This window comes from Elephas maximus, chromosome 9 (genome assembly GCF_024166365.1).
Source record: "Elephas maximus indicus isolate mEleMax1 chromosome 9, mEleMax1 primary haplotype, whole genome shotgun sequence".
NCBI classification, from domain to species: Eukaryota; Metazoa; Chordata; class Mammalia; order Proboscidea; family Elephantidae; genus Elephas; species Elephas maximus.
In genome coordinates this window covers 108,335,006-108,348,507 of record NC_064827.1, presented here as the reverse complement: position 1 = coordinate 108,348,507, position 13,502 = coordinate 108,335,006, and the positions used below count along the sequence as shown (strand labels likewise).

Here is a 13,502-nt window from a genome sequence, read left to right as displayed (position 1 = left end):
TGCCATTAAGTATATTCACAGTGTTGTGCAACCATCACATCTATCCAGTTCCAAAACGTTTTCATCACCCCAAAAGGAAATTTGGTACCCATTAAGCAGTCACTCCCCTTTCTCTGCAGCCCCTGGCGACCACAAATCTGCTTTTCGTGTCTGTGCATTTGTCAGTTCTGGATATTGCGTATAAATGGAATCAGGCCACACCTGGCCTTTTGCGTCTGGCTTCTTTCACTTACCATGATGTTTTCGATGATCACCGACATTGTACTATTTATCAGTGCTTCCTTCCTTTTTATGGCTGATAGACCACAATTTGTTTATCCATTTATGAGTTTATGAAGATTTGGCTTATTTTCATCTTTTGACTGTTGTGAATAGTACTGCTGTCCGCATTTGTGTATGAGTTTTTGTTTGAAGACTGGTTTTCAGTTCTTTTGCATATATAACTAGGAGTGGAATTGCTAGGTCACGTGGTAATTCTGTGTTTAACTTTTTGAGGAACCTCTAACTTTTTTCACAGTGGTTGCTCCATTTTACATTCCTCCTAGCAATGTATGAAGATTCCAATTTCTCCACATCCTCTCCAGTGCTTGTTGTTTTCTGTTTTTATAGCCATCTCAGTGGGTATGATTCTATTTTAATTTTAAAGGTTTTTGGAATAGATTTTAAAAAAAAAATCACACAGTGGTGAAAGGGAAGAAAAGATCTCTCCCACCACTTTTCTCAAGCTTCTTGGGTGTTCTTTCAAAAGTAGTGTATGCTTTAAGCATACATCTGTTCATATGATCCCACCTCTTTCATTGTACATTCATTCTAATTCCAGAATATGTCTTTTATGGGAAGGTACATGGTATTATACTTAACTGGACATTTCCAGAATTGTAGGAACAATTAGCACTTATGTAGCGAAGCAAATTTTTTTCCTGTCAAAATAGTTTACGCCATAGTACTTGGGATCAAAGTTATCTTTTTAAAGTTCTTGCTAATGTGAATGCTTATACCTTGTGCTATTTGGAATTTATCTTAAAAATCAGAATTTTAAAAACTTGAAATTAAAAACAAAATACTAAACAACTGTTCATTTTTATTCAGTCCATTACAATGATCAGGAAGAAAATTATACATTTTACTGGCTCTGATCAGCGAAAACAAGCAAATGCTGCTTTCCTTGTGGGATGCTATATGGTAAGTACTTACCTTCCAGACATATTAGTGAAAATGTGCGTAACAGCGGTACTTGACGTTTGTGGCTGGAATTTTGAAATGACTTTTCCTAAGATAATGTCTTGATTTCTTTCCAGAAGAACATGTTTAACTTTTTAAAAATTGACCAACTACTGTGAAAAAGCTTCTGTTATAGTCTTAAGGTTAGAAAATAATGCCTTCCTAAGCAGTGTTTTATTGACTCATGATCCGTTTAGTGAGTTGTGAAATCATTTTAGTGGATCAAGACAAATACAGATTGGAGGAAAAAAGAATAGAAAATACCACAGTGCATCATATGACTTAAGAATGCTTTATAACTTGAGTACAGGCATTTTTTTCCTAATTGAAGTGTGGCTTTAAGGGCATCGCTTCATCTCAAACGCCTCGCAGGAGGACATCTGTCAGTGTTGTAGGAAAATGGGCCACATGCTATGTATGATTATGCCGTCACATCCTCTATTAGGATCATTGAAAGTATGCTTTGGCTTAGCCAGTATTTACATGAGCGTTGTGACTTTCATTTATTTGCAAATATAATGGAAGATCTTTGGCTTTTTAAAGGTATAATTTTATCCAGCATCTGGTGGATTCATCAGTTTTTCCTGAATGAGCTCATATAGCAAAGAGCTCCTCCAGGGTGGGATCCCAGTCTTTTTGGTGGTGAGGAAGCTAGCTACTCTATTTACCAAAAAAAAAAAATCCCAAACCCGATTCTGACTCATAGCAACCCTACAAGACAGAGTAGAACTGCACCCATAGAGTTTCCAAGGAGCGCCTGGTGGATTTGAACTGCTGACCTTTTGGTTAGCAGCCATAGCACTTAACCACTATGATATCAAGGTTTTTGCTACTCTATTTAGTGGAGAAGAATAGCTAGTGGATGTTTCTCCCATCCCCACCCCACCATATGCACAATAGCTATTCTCTTAGATAAAAAGAGGATTGTTTTTAAAGTTTTTAAATAAATTCTTACTCCAGCTTACTATATGCTTCTATCATGCCCTCTCCTCTTTTAAAGTTATTTTCTGGTATATAGTTTGATAATCTGGGATGTACATAGATTACACCAAAAGTTGGTGAAATTGCACCTCAAAATTTAATCTTTTTTTTTTTCCACTAAGGTATATCATTAACAACAGTTATTAAAGTCTTTTTTGTTTGTTTTGTTTTCCTGTTTGTGCTCCCAGAAGTAGATGAGAGAAGTGGTTCAGTGATAACTTGAAGTTTTATTATTACCATCCCTGAAAGTATGAAACAGATTTTAGATAAACCAAACCAAACCCAGTGCCGTCGAGTCAATTCCGACCCATAGCGACCCTATAGGACAGAGTAGAACTGCCCCATAGAGTTTCCAAGGAGCGCCTGGCGGATTCAAACTGTCAACCCTTTGGTTAGCAGCTGTAGCATTTAACCACTACACCACCAGGGTTTCCATATTTTAGATCCAAAATAAAATTTGGTATCTTACGTTTATCCAGATTTTGATTGTTGTTTGCTTTCATTGCTTCTGGTGTTCCACTAAGAAAACAAAACAAAACAAAAACTCAGGGGGCCTCTGCAGGGTCTCAATAAAGAAGGAGAGGGTGTGGGGAGGTGGCCACTGTAGCTGGGCATCCAGTCCCATTACTTCGCCAGTCACTGGGGAGAGGAACCCCGTAGATTAAAGGAAGTCCTGACAGCTTTACAGAAAAAGGGACACAGCTAAAATTCCTGGGATCCATAAAGTTTTTTAAGGGAACCCTCATTACAGCTGGAGAAATGGCTCTTGGCGTGACACAGTTGCAGTCCTTTCCTGTGTATCTTGCCTTTCCACTGCCCAAGAGAAAATCTGCGTGGCTGGAACAGTTCCATCTAGGAGAAACTGCTCCTGAGCAGAACTCTCAAAGCAGATCAGCTCTGCCTGGGCTGCTTTTGGGTCAGTCATTTGTGGTGTGATGAGCTGTGACCAAGATGGTAGGGTCTTGAGGTGCCAGACATCATGACTCAAGTGTGAACAACACCTTAGAAAGTGGCAATGGGCATGGTGGGAATTCAGGATCTGCTCAGAAGCAAAAAAACAAAATACTTGAAAATTTTACAGATGAATCTTTCTTAAAAAAAAAAAAAAAAAAAGTAACTGCTAGTGAAAAAACAATAACCTCTTGGTATATCTTTTAAAAAATGTTGGCATATTTGTTCCTGGTTTGGTGTTGGTCTTTTACTTTATTTATGGTTGTAGTTTGGTCTACAGAAGTTTTTCTCTAGTTAAATGCATTAATTTCTTTTTGCTTTCATGTTTAGAACTTTCCCCCCACTTTCCAGGTTTTACACCCACAGGTTGGCACTGATTAGATTGGTTAGGAAAGTGCCAGGTAGCTAATTTGAACGTTCACCTGAATTCAGTCTTCTGATCACTTAAAAACCAACTTGGCAGGAAGATTACAGTTCTTGGCTATAACAGAAGTCTTTGTAGCCATGACTGGCTGGCTAGAGTAGGAGCTTGGAGCTGTAATGATGCTAGATGGGGAAGCAGGAGAAAAACTTCTAAGAAAAAAGGATTTATTCATAGTAGAAGAGGAGCGTCAAGATAGAATATGGATACCTCAGAAAAATTCAAACAAATGTTTACTTCTCCTAAGTAAATGAAACTTTCATCTGGTTGAAGTCTATTAAATCCTGTTAGATATGTAGAGATGGCTGAGAATTCCCTATAAATTGATCTGCAGCTCTGACTCCTTTTCTGGCATTGTTGAGGAATTTTTGAGATAGACTTTTTAGTGACTGACTTGGAGGATGGTATGGTAATGTTAAAACAAAAATCCAGAGGAAGAATCATCAGGAAGGAAGTGTTCCAAGTGGATTGGTGTTCCAAATGTTTATCTTTCTCTGTCCTTTTAAACTATGGAGTTTTGACAGAATTCGTGTTCTGTTCATCTTTGAATATACATAAGGACCTAGCGTGGAGCAGGGAGGGGGGTGTGAGATAATCCTTTGGGGCCTGGGAATAAAAATTATTACTTCTATTTATTTTTTATCTTAAAAACAGGAGAGGTTAGACTTTATAAATGATTGACCTGCCTCACTTAATCCTTTTGTCAGATGGTCATGCATCATCATAAATGATTTTTCAGTTGTCGTTACTGTATTTCAAAGTATTGCACGTTATGTGGCATGGCAAATGGATTTACCAATTCAGCTGTCTGAAATGGTAGCGTATTTGGGAACGAAGTATGGTGAGACTATGACATTTTTTGTACTGCAGTAAGAATTGAAGAACATGAAAGATAACTGAGTTTTTCTTTTAGAAAAACTCAAATATACTGAGTCATTTTATGAGAAGGTAAGTTTACTGACCTGTTCTCTGGTAAATCAGTGGCTGTCAGTAGTATGACACCTAGAAGATTTTAGGGTGGTAGTACTTAAATTGTTATTTCAAAGTAAAGGTAAGATTTTAAGTGGAAAAGTAAGTGATTTGCGAAACAAATTCATGATAGAGCATTTTAAAGAGAAAAGTTTGAATCTTAGTTTTGTCATTTTGTAAAAATGATGTCATATGCAAAACCCATATCTGTACCCATGAGAAATTTAATATTTCCTTTAAAAAAAAACTTTTTTATATATACAGAAGCAAGACATGTACACGTTATATGTACATACAGATACACCAAACACATTGCCATCGAGTTGATTCTGAATCATGGTAACCTCATGTGTTACAGAGTAGAACTGCTCCATAAGGTTTTCCTGGCTCTAATCTTTACAGAGGAAACCCTGGTAGCGTAGTGGTTACCCTGGTAGCATAGTGGTTAAGTGCTATAGCTGCTAACCAAGAGATCAGCAGTTTGAATCCTCCAGGCACTCCCTAGAAACACTATGGGGCACTTCTACTCTGTCCTGTAGGATCGCTATGAGTCAGCATCGACTCGACGGCAGTGAGTTTGGTTTTTGGGGGTTAATCTTTACAGAAGCAGATTGCCAGGCTCTTCCTTTATGGCGCTGATGGGTGTGTTTAAGCCACTGACCCTTAGGTTTAAAAAAACCAAACCAAACCCGTTGCTGTTGAGTTGATTCCGACTCATAGCCACTCCGTAAGACAGAGTAGCACTGCTCTATACGGATTCCAAGGAGCGCCTGGTGGATTCAAACTGCTGACCTTTTGGTTAGCAAGTGTAGCTCTTAACCACTCTGCCACCAGGGTTCCGCCTTTAGGTTGGTAGAGCCTAAATAGCTTAGGCCACCCAGGGGCCTTATATATGTGAGTGTGTGTATAGTCATGTGTACATACATATACCGTATGTTTTATACTGATCAATATAGTTTAGTCACCTGCTTTTTTCAGTCTTTCCATTTTAGTACATGTTTTATAATCTTTATATCTAGATACATTCGTATTTCCCCAGTTGATTCAAAATGTCTAAACTAGTATCTAATCCAGGGTACAATTGCATGCGGTTGTTGTGGCCCTTAATTTTTCTCAATTAACACAGCCCCCTTCCCCCTTTGCTTTTTTTTCCACAGTTCCTTTTTGATAACACTCATTTACTGTTGTCTTATAGGATGTTCCACCTTTTAAATTTGTCTGAATTCTTCTTTTGTAGTATCTTTTATCTCTGTATTTCCTGTGAACTGGATGCTACATCTATAAGCTATATGCATTCCCGTTAAACGTTTGGGGCTAGAATGCATTAATAGTACGTGTTGCACCGTATCAGAAAACATATAATACCTAAATCACCGTTAATGATGCTAAGAATGACCACCAGATTAGGTGCTAGCCATTGAATGTCTTCAGTGTATAGCTCTCTCCTTACAATGTAAAGTATCCTGTATGGTGTTATTTTGGCACTGTTTATAGGTTCTATTCTCCACCCAATCATTCATCTAGGGTTTTAAACAACAACCAGTAATACTTGCCTGAATTAATACTTCTGTTAGGATTTCTGTATAATGGTGTTCTAATTATTTCTATCATTCTTCACCAACTTTCTTTTATGGGAGTTTTTCCTCGTTCAGCTGGGGTTATTTGGTTACCCTGAAATAGTTTGCCAGTGAAAAGGCAGAATGAATGGCTATTTCTATTTAATTACTAATTTTCAAAGTAATCCGTTGTTTTAATATCCACAAAGCACAGAATCTGCAGAATTTTATAACTTATTTTAAAATGTGCAGTACCGTCCCATTAGTTTTTAAGAATGTCTGGTTAGCATTTGGGAAGTTGGAAGTTTACTAGCAAGTGGACATCACTGCTGAATGTCATTACAAAATGAGTATAATGATTTGGTAAACCAAGCCAGTGATATACTTCCTGCATTTGGACTTACTATCATGGTGAAGTATCTTTTTCCTGTTACGGCAACCATTAAAATCAAGAATTGAAGTAACTGAATTTAGAACCAGGTTCTTAAATCAAAATTAAAAAAAAAAAAAAATGAAGCATATCACATTAACTGTTAAAATTATTGATGTTTTAGTTAACTTCTTTTTTTTTTAACAATATAAAAGAACTAATTTTAGAGATAATGGTCACTTCGTCTTTTTAATCTTGTTCTGTGTATTCTATAATGGAGGTAGCGTATTAATACAGCATTATATATGAACACTAGTAATTTTCTAATGGCCAAAAATATATTGGGAAGATGAAGTTTGGTGGTTAGGTTCAGACCTAGCAGGCTCTTAAGGTCATTTAGGTTGAGTGTTTGGCGTAAATGAAACGTTCACTAAATGTTCTCTGTCCCTTTTTCCTGATTCTATTTATTTACCTGCTTTCCTATACTTTAAATCTGCTTTTTAAATAAGAAAATAAGAAAGCTATCATTCTGTCTTATTGATAATCAATTTTGGTTACTTCTTATCGCCCCCAGCATTTCTGTTTTCCTCCAGATACACAGTATCTAGCTATTCCATAGGTTAAATGCTTTTGAGGGCTAGCCTGGGAAATTAACCATTGTTTCTAACATTTTTCTGTGGTTAAAGTGTTCTCAGTGTAAAACAAATGACACAAGCAAAGTGTTGGTACAAAGCTTGGAAATTTGCTGTCTTCTAACATTTACTAATTGTGGTAACATGTAGTTCCCTGTTGAAAATGATTTATCGCTCTACGTATTTTTTTAATTTTTAAGTGGTTTTTAGAATGGCTTACCCTATAAACATTTATATTGAAAATTATACTAAAAAAAATTCTAGGAATATATTCAACGATCTGTGAGTTTACCCATTGTCATCTAGTCGATTTCGAGCCATAGCAACCCTACAGGACAGAGTGGAACTGTCCCACAGGGTTTCCAAGGCTGTAATCTTTATGGAAGCAAACTGCCACATCTTCTCCTGAGGAGTGGTTGGTGGGTTCAAACTGCTGTCCTTTCGGTTAGCAGCCACATACTTAACCACTGCACTGGTTGCTATGAGTCGGAATTAACTCACTGGCAATGGGTTTGGTTTTACAATCTGTGAGTACTGTACTCCTTGCCGACAAGTTGATTCCGACTCACAGTGAACCTATAGGCACAGTAGACTGCCCCATGGAGTTTCCAAGAAGCGGCTGGTGGATTCGAACTGCTGACCTTTTTTTTTTGGTGTACTATCAGGGCTCCCTCAATCTGTGAGTAGAATGTACAATTGCAGTGAATTTGAATTTGCATCAACAGTTATGATAAGCGCTCAGGGACTTAATTTGCTGTTTAATGATGATCTTTTGGATCTGTGGTCTACTTTTTAAATGCCTTAATTACTTTGAACTCAAAGTTATCAGTGCTGGGTTAAGGTGGCTGTAGGTTGAAGGGATCAGAGGAGAAGTTAAGGGGAGCAGAGGGGAGAGGATCTGGCAGCAATGGGTGAATCCAATTCAACAAACAACAATTCCAGGCAGCAGCCAAGGCCAGAGGACAGAACCATGTGGGATGGCCAAAGTCTTTGTAAACACCAGTCCCTGGGCAAACACTCCTCGTCGGGTGTATGTGAAAGGTAGGCAGGGCAAACAGCAACCAGGCAACTGTAAATAGCAACCAGACACCAGGTAGCGTGAGACATGCTGGAACTGTAGAAGCAGGGAGAGGAGAGGCCCAGAGTCAGATGCAGGCCCTGTCATAGAGAAGGCCTATGGAGACAGGAGTATTTATTACCATTGTACCTCCCTTTTCACCCTAATGAGAGCTGCTGGTCCCCCAGAGAGCCTGACTGATATTTCAACTGCCTATGATACTTGCTGGAAAGCCCTGGTGGTGCAGAGGTCAAGAGCTTGGCTGCTAACCAAAAGGCCAGCAGTTCAAATCCACCAGCCACTCCTTGGAAGTCATATGGGGGCATTTGTACTCTGTCCTGTATGGTCACTGTGAGTTGGAATTGACTTGATGGCAAAGGGTTTTGTTTGTTTGTTTATGATACTTGTTAGGCAGTACTGACTTTGGGAAAGAGTAAAGAGAAATAGCCCTCTGACAATTTAAAATCTTTAATTGCAGATCTTTTGAGATTTCTGAAATTTTGGGTTCTATCCGTATTTCAGTCTTCGTTTTAAGCAGAGTGGTTTCTTGCCTATAAATAAGGCCTGAAAGGTAACCCTTTTCCATGTAAAGGCTATAAAATAGTAGCTTATCGGCTGCGTATAGCTCACAGAGTGTTTTCAAAAATTTGGGGCAATATTTAAAAGCCTGTAGCTTTCATATAGAAATCAAGATTTTTTGTCTTTTTAAAAAAATGCCCCTACCACTCACACAGTATATGCATGTGTACTTATACAGGGCCACTCATTTATATTAGCTGTCTGGTCTCTGTAAGCATCTCTTTGCTTCTCCAGACATCCATTCATTATACCTCAATATCCTTTTGTTTAAATGGAGGGTCATTATACTGACCTACCATATACATAAATAAAAGTAAATTAAAAAGTTGAAACTATTGAAATGGAAGCCCAGCTGATTATTATTTTTTAAGTGATTTAAGATTTTTGTTTTTATCAGTACTTATGTAGGAGCTGTGAAAGTTATTTTATTATTTTGTCCTATAAAATTATTTATTTTATATATATTCTTTGCCCTATTCACCTATTTCATTCAGTAGTTGGTTATGCAAGCTTATTTCCAACTTACATTGATCCATGAATATTCTATATTAATCTGGAGAGAGTGATTTTTTACAAAATCAATTAAGGTTTTGGCACAGGAAAGACTGTCTTTGACTAATGTGAGAATAGTTACAAGAATATTTAAATGCTGGAAACATTATGACATTTCTTCATGAAGAGTATTTGAAAATAGTTTAAAGGTGTGCAGTACTCACTGGTAATATTCTTTATGAGCCAATCTGTTACTTAGCTAAAAGGTAGCCTCAGAGGATAGTTTTGGTTTTGAGTTCATGGGGTATCTCAGGGTGATAGTCTCAGGGAGACCTCTAATTTCAACCAGTCTAGTAAGTCTGGACTTCTTAAGAATTTGAGTTCTGTTCCACATTTTTTTGCCCCTCTGTCAGAATTCATCTATTGTGGCTCTGATCAGAATAGCCGTTAGTGGTAGCCGGGCACCATCTAGTTCTTCTGGTCTCAGGGTGGATGGGGCTGTGGTTTGTGTAGACTATTAGTTTTGTAAACTAGTTTCTTCTCTAAGTCTTTAGTTTCCTTCTTTCTCTTTTACCCCAGACAAGTAGAGACTAATAGTTGTATTTGAGCAAATAAATGAGTTTTTATTATTTGTGAACTGGCCTGTCAGGATTGAAACTGTAAATGATTGAGTATGATAATTTGTTTCCATCCACTTTTTCAGCCATTGCTAATGGAACATCTTCTGGTTTTCAAACATTGCTCAGTAATCCAGGGTCAGAAGTTCTTAAGGGACCTGGGGCATGCAGACCATAATCTTAAAAATAGAGGAGTTGTGGGAGTCCTAGAAATGGTTAGGATATAAAAAGGCGTACATAAAAAAAGAACCTTACACTGTGATTTTGAAAAGCACCCGTGGTATAGTGGTTAAAGGAGTCACCTACTAACTGAAAGGTCTGCAGTACAAACCCACCAGCTGCTGCTTAGGAGAAAGATGTGGCAATCTGCTTCCATAAAGATTTCGGCCTTTGAAACCCTATAGGGCAGTTCTACTCTGTTATATAGGGTCAGAAGAGACTCAACGGCAACGGGTTGTTTGTTGTACTGCCTTCTCAAGTATTTTCTGCCACAGTATTTTATTCTTCCTGTGAGATTGCTGTTTGCTCTTTGAGAGACATTCCCCCTTATATTTATATCGCTGTACTTTTGAAGTATTTTTTATTTATCGTTTTTAACAAACTGCAGTGATCATTTCCTTGTTCATTGGATAGTATGATACTGTATTAATTGTCAATTGCTGCCTAACAAATTACCCCAAACTATAATGACTTAAAGCAACAATAACCGTTATCTCACGTAGTTTCTGTGGGTTAGGAATCAGGGAGTGGCTTAGCTGGGTGGTTCTGATTCTGGATCAACCCAGGGCTGCATTCATCCAAAGACTTGGCTCAGACTGGAGGATCCACTTCTGAGGTGTCATTAACATGCCTGGCAGGTTAGTGCTGGTTGTCGAAAGGAGGCCTCAGTTCCTTAGTTCCTTGCCATATGGGCTGCTTGAGTGCCCTCACGAAACGGCAGCTGACTTTACGCAGGGATCCAGGAGAGAGCAAGGCAGAAATCACAAAGTCTTTTATGATTTGGCCTCAGAAGTTACACTGTGTCATTTCTGCCAAATCCTGTTGACAACACAGGTGCCCTATTCATTGTGGGAGGGGACTCCGCCTAGGTGGGAATGCTAGGAGATGGGAATCATTGGGGCCATCTTGAAGGCTGGCTGCTTAATGCCTCTCTTGTTCATCATTTGTTGTTCCCTGTTTTCAAACAGCAATGTGGAATCAGAGTGGTCTTTCTGTGTAAGAGGGCGGTGGTGGTTCAGTGGTAAACATCTCACCTTCCATATGGGAGACCCGGGTTCGATTCCTGGCTACTGCCCCTCAAGTGCAGCAACCACTTATCTGTCAATGGAGGCCTGTGTGTTTAGCTGTGATGCTGAATGGGTTTCTGCAGAGCTTCCCAACTAAGACGGACTAGGAATAAAGGCCTGGTGACCTGCTTCCGAAAAATCAGCCAGTGAAAACCCTGTGAATCACCATGGGCTGATCCCCTTTTGCATGGGGTTGCTCTGACTCGATGATGACAACAACAATTCTATATACATAGCTTCCCCATGAAAAATATATCAGAAGAATTTTAGAAGAGCGCCTAGCTTCCATATAGCCAGGAGCACAGTGACAGATAGTAAAATTGCATTAATTTAGCATTTAGTGATTTGAGAATACAGAGCCCTGGTGGCACAATGGTTAAGGGCTCGGCTGCTAACCAAAAGGTTGGTAGTTTGAGTCCACCAGCTGCTTCTTGGAAACCCTATGGGGCAGTTATACTCTGCCGTATAGGGTCGCTATGAGTCGGAACCGACTCAGCTGCAACAAGTTTGGTTTTGGTTTTAATTTGAAAGTTTGTGTTAATAAGGAACCATTTATAGAACTCAAGTAACAAATTTAGAAGAATTTAATTTGGGAAGATCTTCTGAATCAGGAGAGATGAGTAAGTACAAAAGCAAAAAAAATTATACATGACTAGCAAATATTTCTTTGATAAGTTATGTAAATAGACTTATTCTGAATCTGTAAATTTTCTTCAACGTATCTCACTGTGCCTAATATATCTATTGATGTACAGGCATTCTCCAGCTGGATCTCAAAATTACAGGTTTTTTTTTTTTTTTTAACTTTTATTGAGCTTCAAGTGAACGTTTACAAATCAAGTCAGACTGTCACATATAAGTTTATATACACCTTACTCCATACTCCCACTTGCTCTCCCCCTAATGAGTCAGCCCTTCCAGTCTCTCCTTTCGTGACAATTTTGCCAGCTTCCAACTCTCTCTATCCTCCCATCCCCTCTCCAGACAGGAGATGCCAACACAGTCTCAAGTGTCCACCTGATATAATTAGCTCACTCTTCATCAGCATCTCTCTCCTACCCATTGTCCAGTCCCTTTCATGTCTGATGAGTTGTCTTCGGGAATGATTCCTGTCCTGTGCCAACAGAAGGTTTGGGGACCACGACCGCCGGGATTCCTCTAGTCTCAGTCAGACCATTAAGTCTGGTCTTTTTTATGAGAATTTGGGGTCTGCATCCCACTGATCTCCTGCTCCCTCAGGGGTTCTCTGTTGAAATTACAGGTTTTTAAAGTTCCTTGCTCGGAGTTTAGTTTTTTTTCCCCAATTATTGGAAAAACTGCTTGTGTTCTTTGAATTGTACTTGTGTTCCAAGGCTAATCCGGTTATTTAATGTAGAGGCTATTTTTATTTTGAAAGTTAGAAAGAATTAATACCACTGCAGTTTTGCTAACTAAAGAAACCAAACAGCCACACTCTTGAGTAGAAGGAATTATCTCTAATCTGGTGCTTAAAGAAAAGTTCACATAACTTGAGATAGGGTCTTATTAGAAATTTAGGGGAATTCTGAAAGAGATTGTACGCAAATGAATTGGCCCTATTTTCAGCCTTATTGGCCTCGGTGTTTTTTTGTTTTGTTTTTTAGTTGGTTTTAAGAGGTTTTTTTGTTTCTGTTTTTTTGAGGGGTTCTGCTAGGAAGTCCTAAAATAGAAGGGCTACATTATCTGGTAAGTGTTGGAAGAGAAATGAAGCAGGATGGAAACTAGAAAGGAATAAGGAAAGTAGAAAAACAAATGGAATTAAATCTTTTTCAGTTTTTTATGTAACAGTTTTTATGCTGTTTTTTCAAATAAATAGTAATGAAAGTCAGATTGATGCTTAAAAGATGTAAATGTAGTAGAGTAAGTAATGTATAGAGACATAAATTTCACAAATATAAAATGTATGAGATTATAGATGATATCCTAGTGGTCAGATCAAGCTAAACTGCAATTTTACATAAGGCAGTAATGTTGTACTTGAAAATTTATGTTATACAAGATTTAACAAAACATTTCTTTATTCTTAGAACAATTATTCTTTTGTCAAGTAATAGAGCTAAAATTTTGTTAGTAATCATTTACTAGTAAAAATTTAAAATTTATTACCCCAGAGTAAGCTTTGGAATTTAATTTTGGTAATAATCTGTGTGCCAAACCTTTCCCTGCCCCCATGTTTGAGTTGAAAATGCCCTGCAGTAAGATTCTGAGTTGGACAAAGACTTGTGCCTTCCCACAGAATAAGGGTCACAAAGCCCCAGGCAAACCCAACAAGTTCATAGGAATAGGGGGATGACTCTTCTGAAGAGATGTTGGTGAAATACCAGAACTCTAGGTTTCCAGATGAAACAGGCT

General features: G+C 38.2%; 1 protein-coding gene across 9 annotated transcripts in view; it reads left to right on the top strand.

Moving 5' to 3' along the window:
- The window catches only part of CDC14B (cell division cycle 14B), a 114,613-nt gene that overhangs the window by 47,419 nt on the left and 53,692 nt on the right, over positions 1-13,502 (top strand). For all 9 annotated transcript variants that reach the window (XM_049894895.1, XM_049894896.1, XM_049894901.1 and 6 more), the window contains exon 4: positions 1,090-1,182. In XM_049894895.1, coding sequence (XP_049750852.1) covers positions 1,090-1,182 — 93 coding nt within the window. The remainder of the gene's footprint in view (positions 1-1,089; positions 1,183-13,502) is intronic.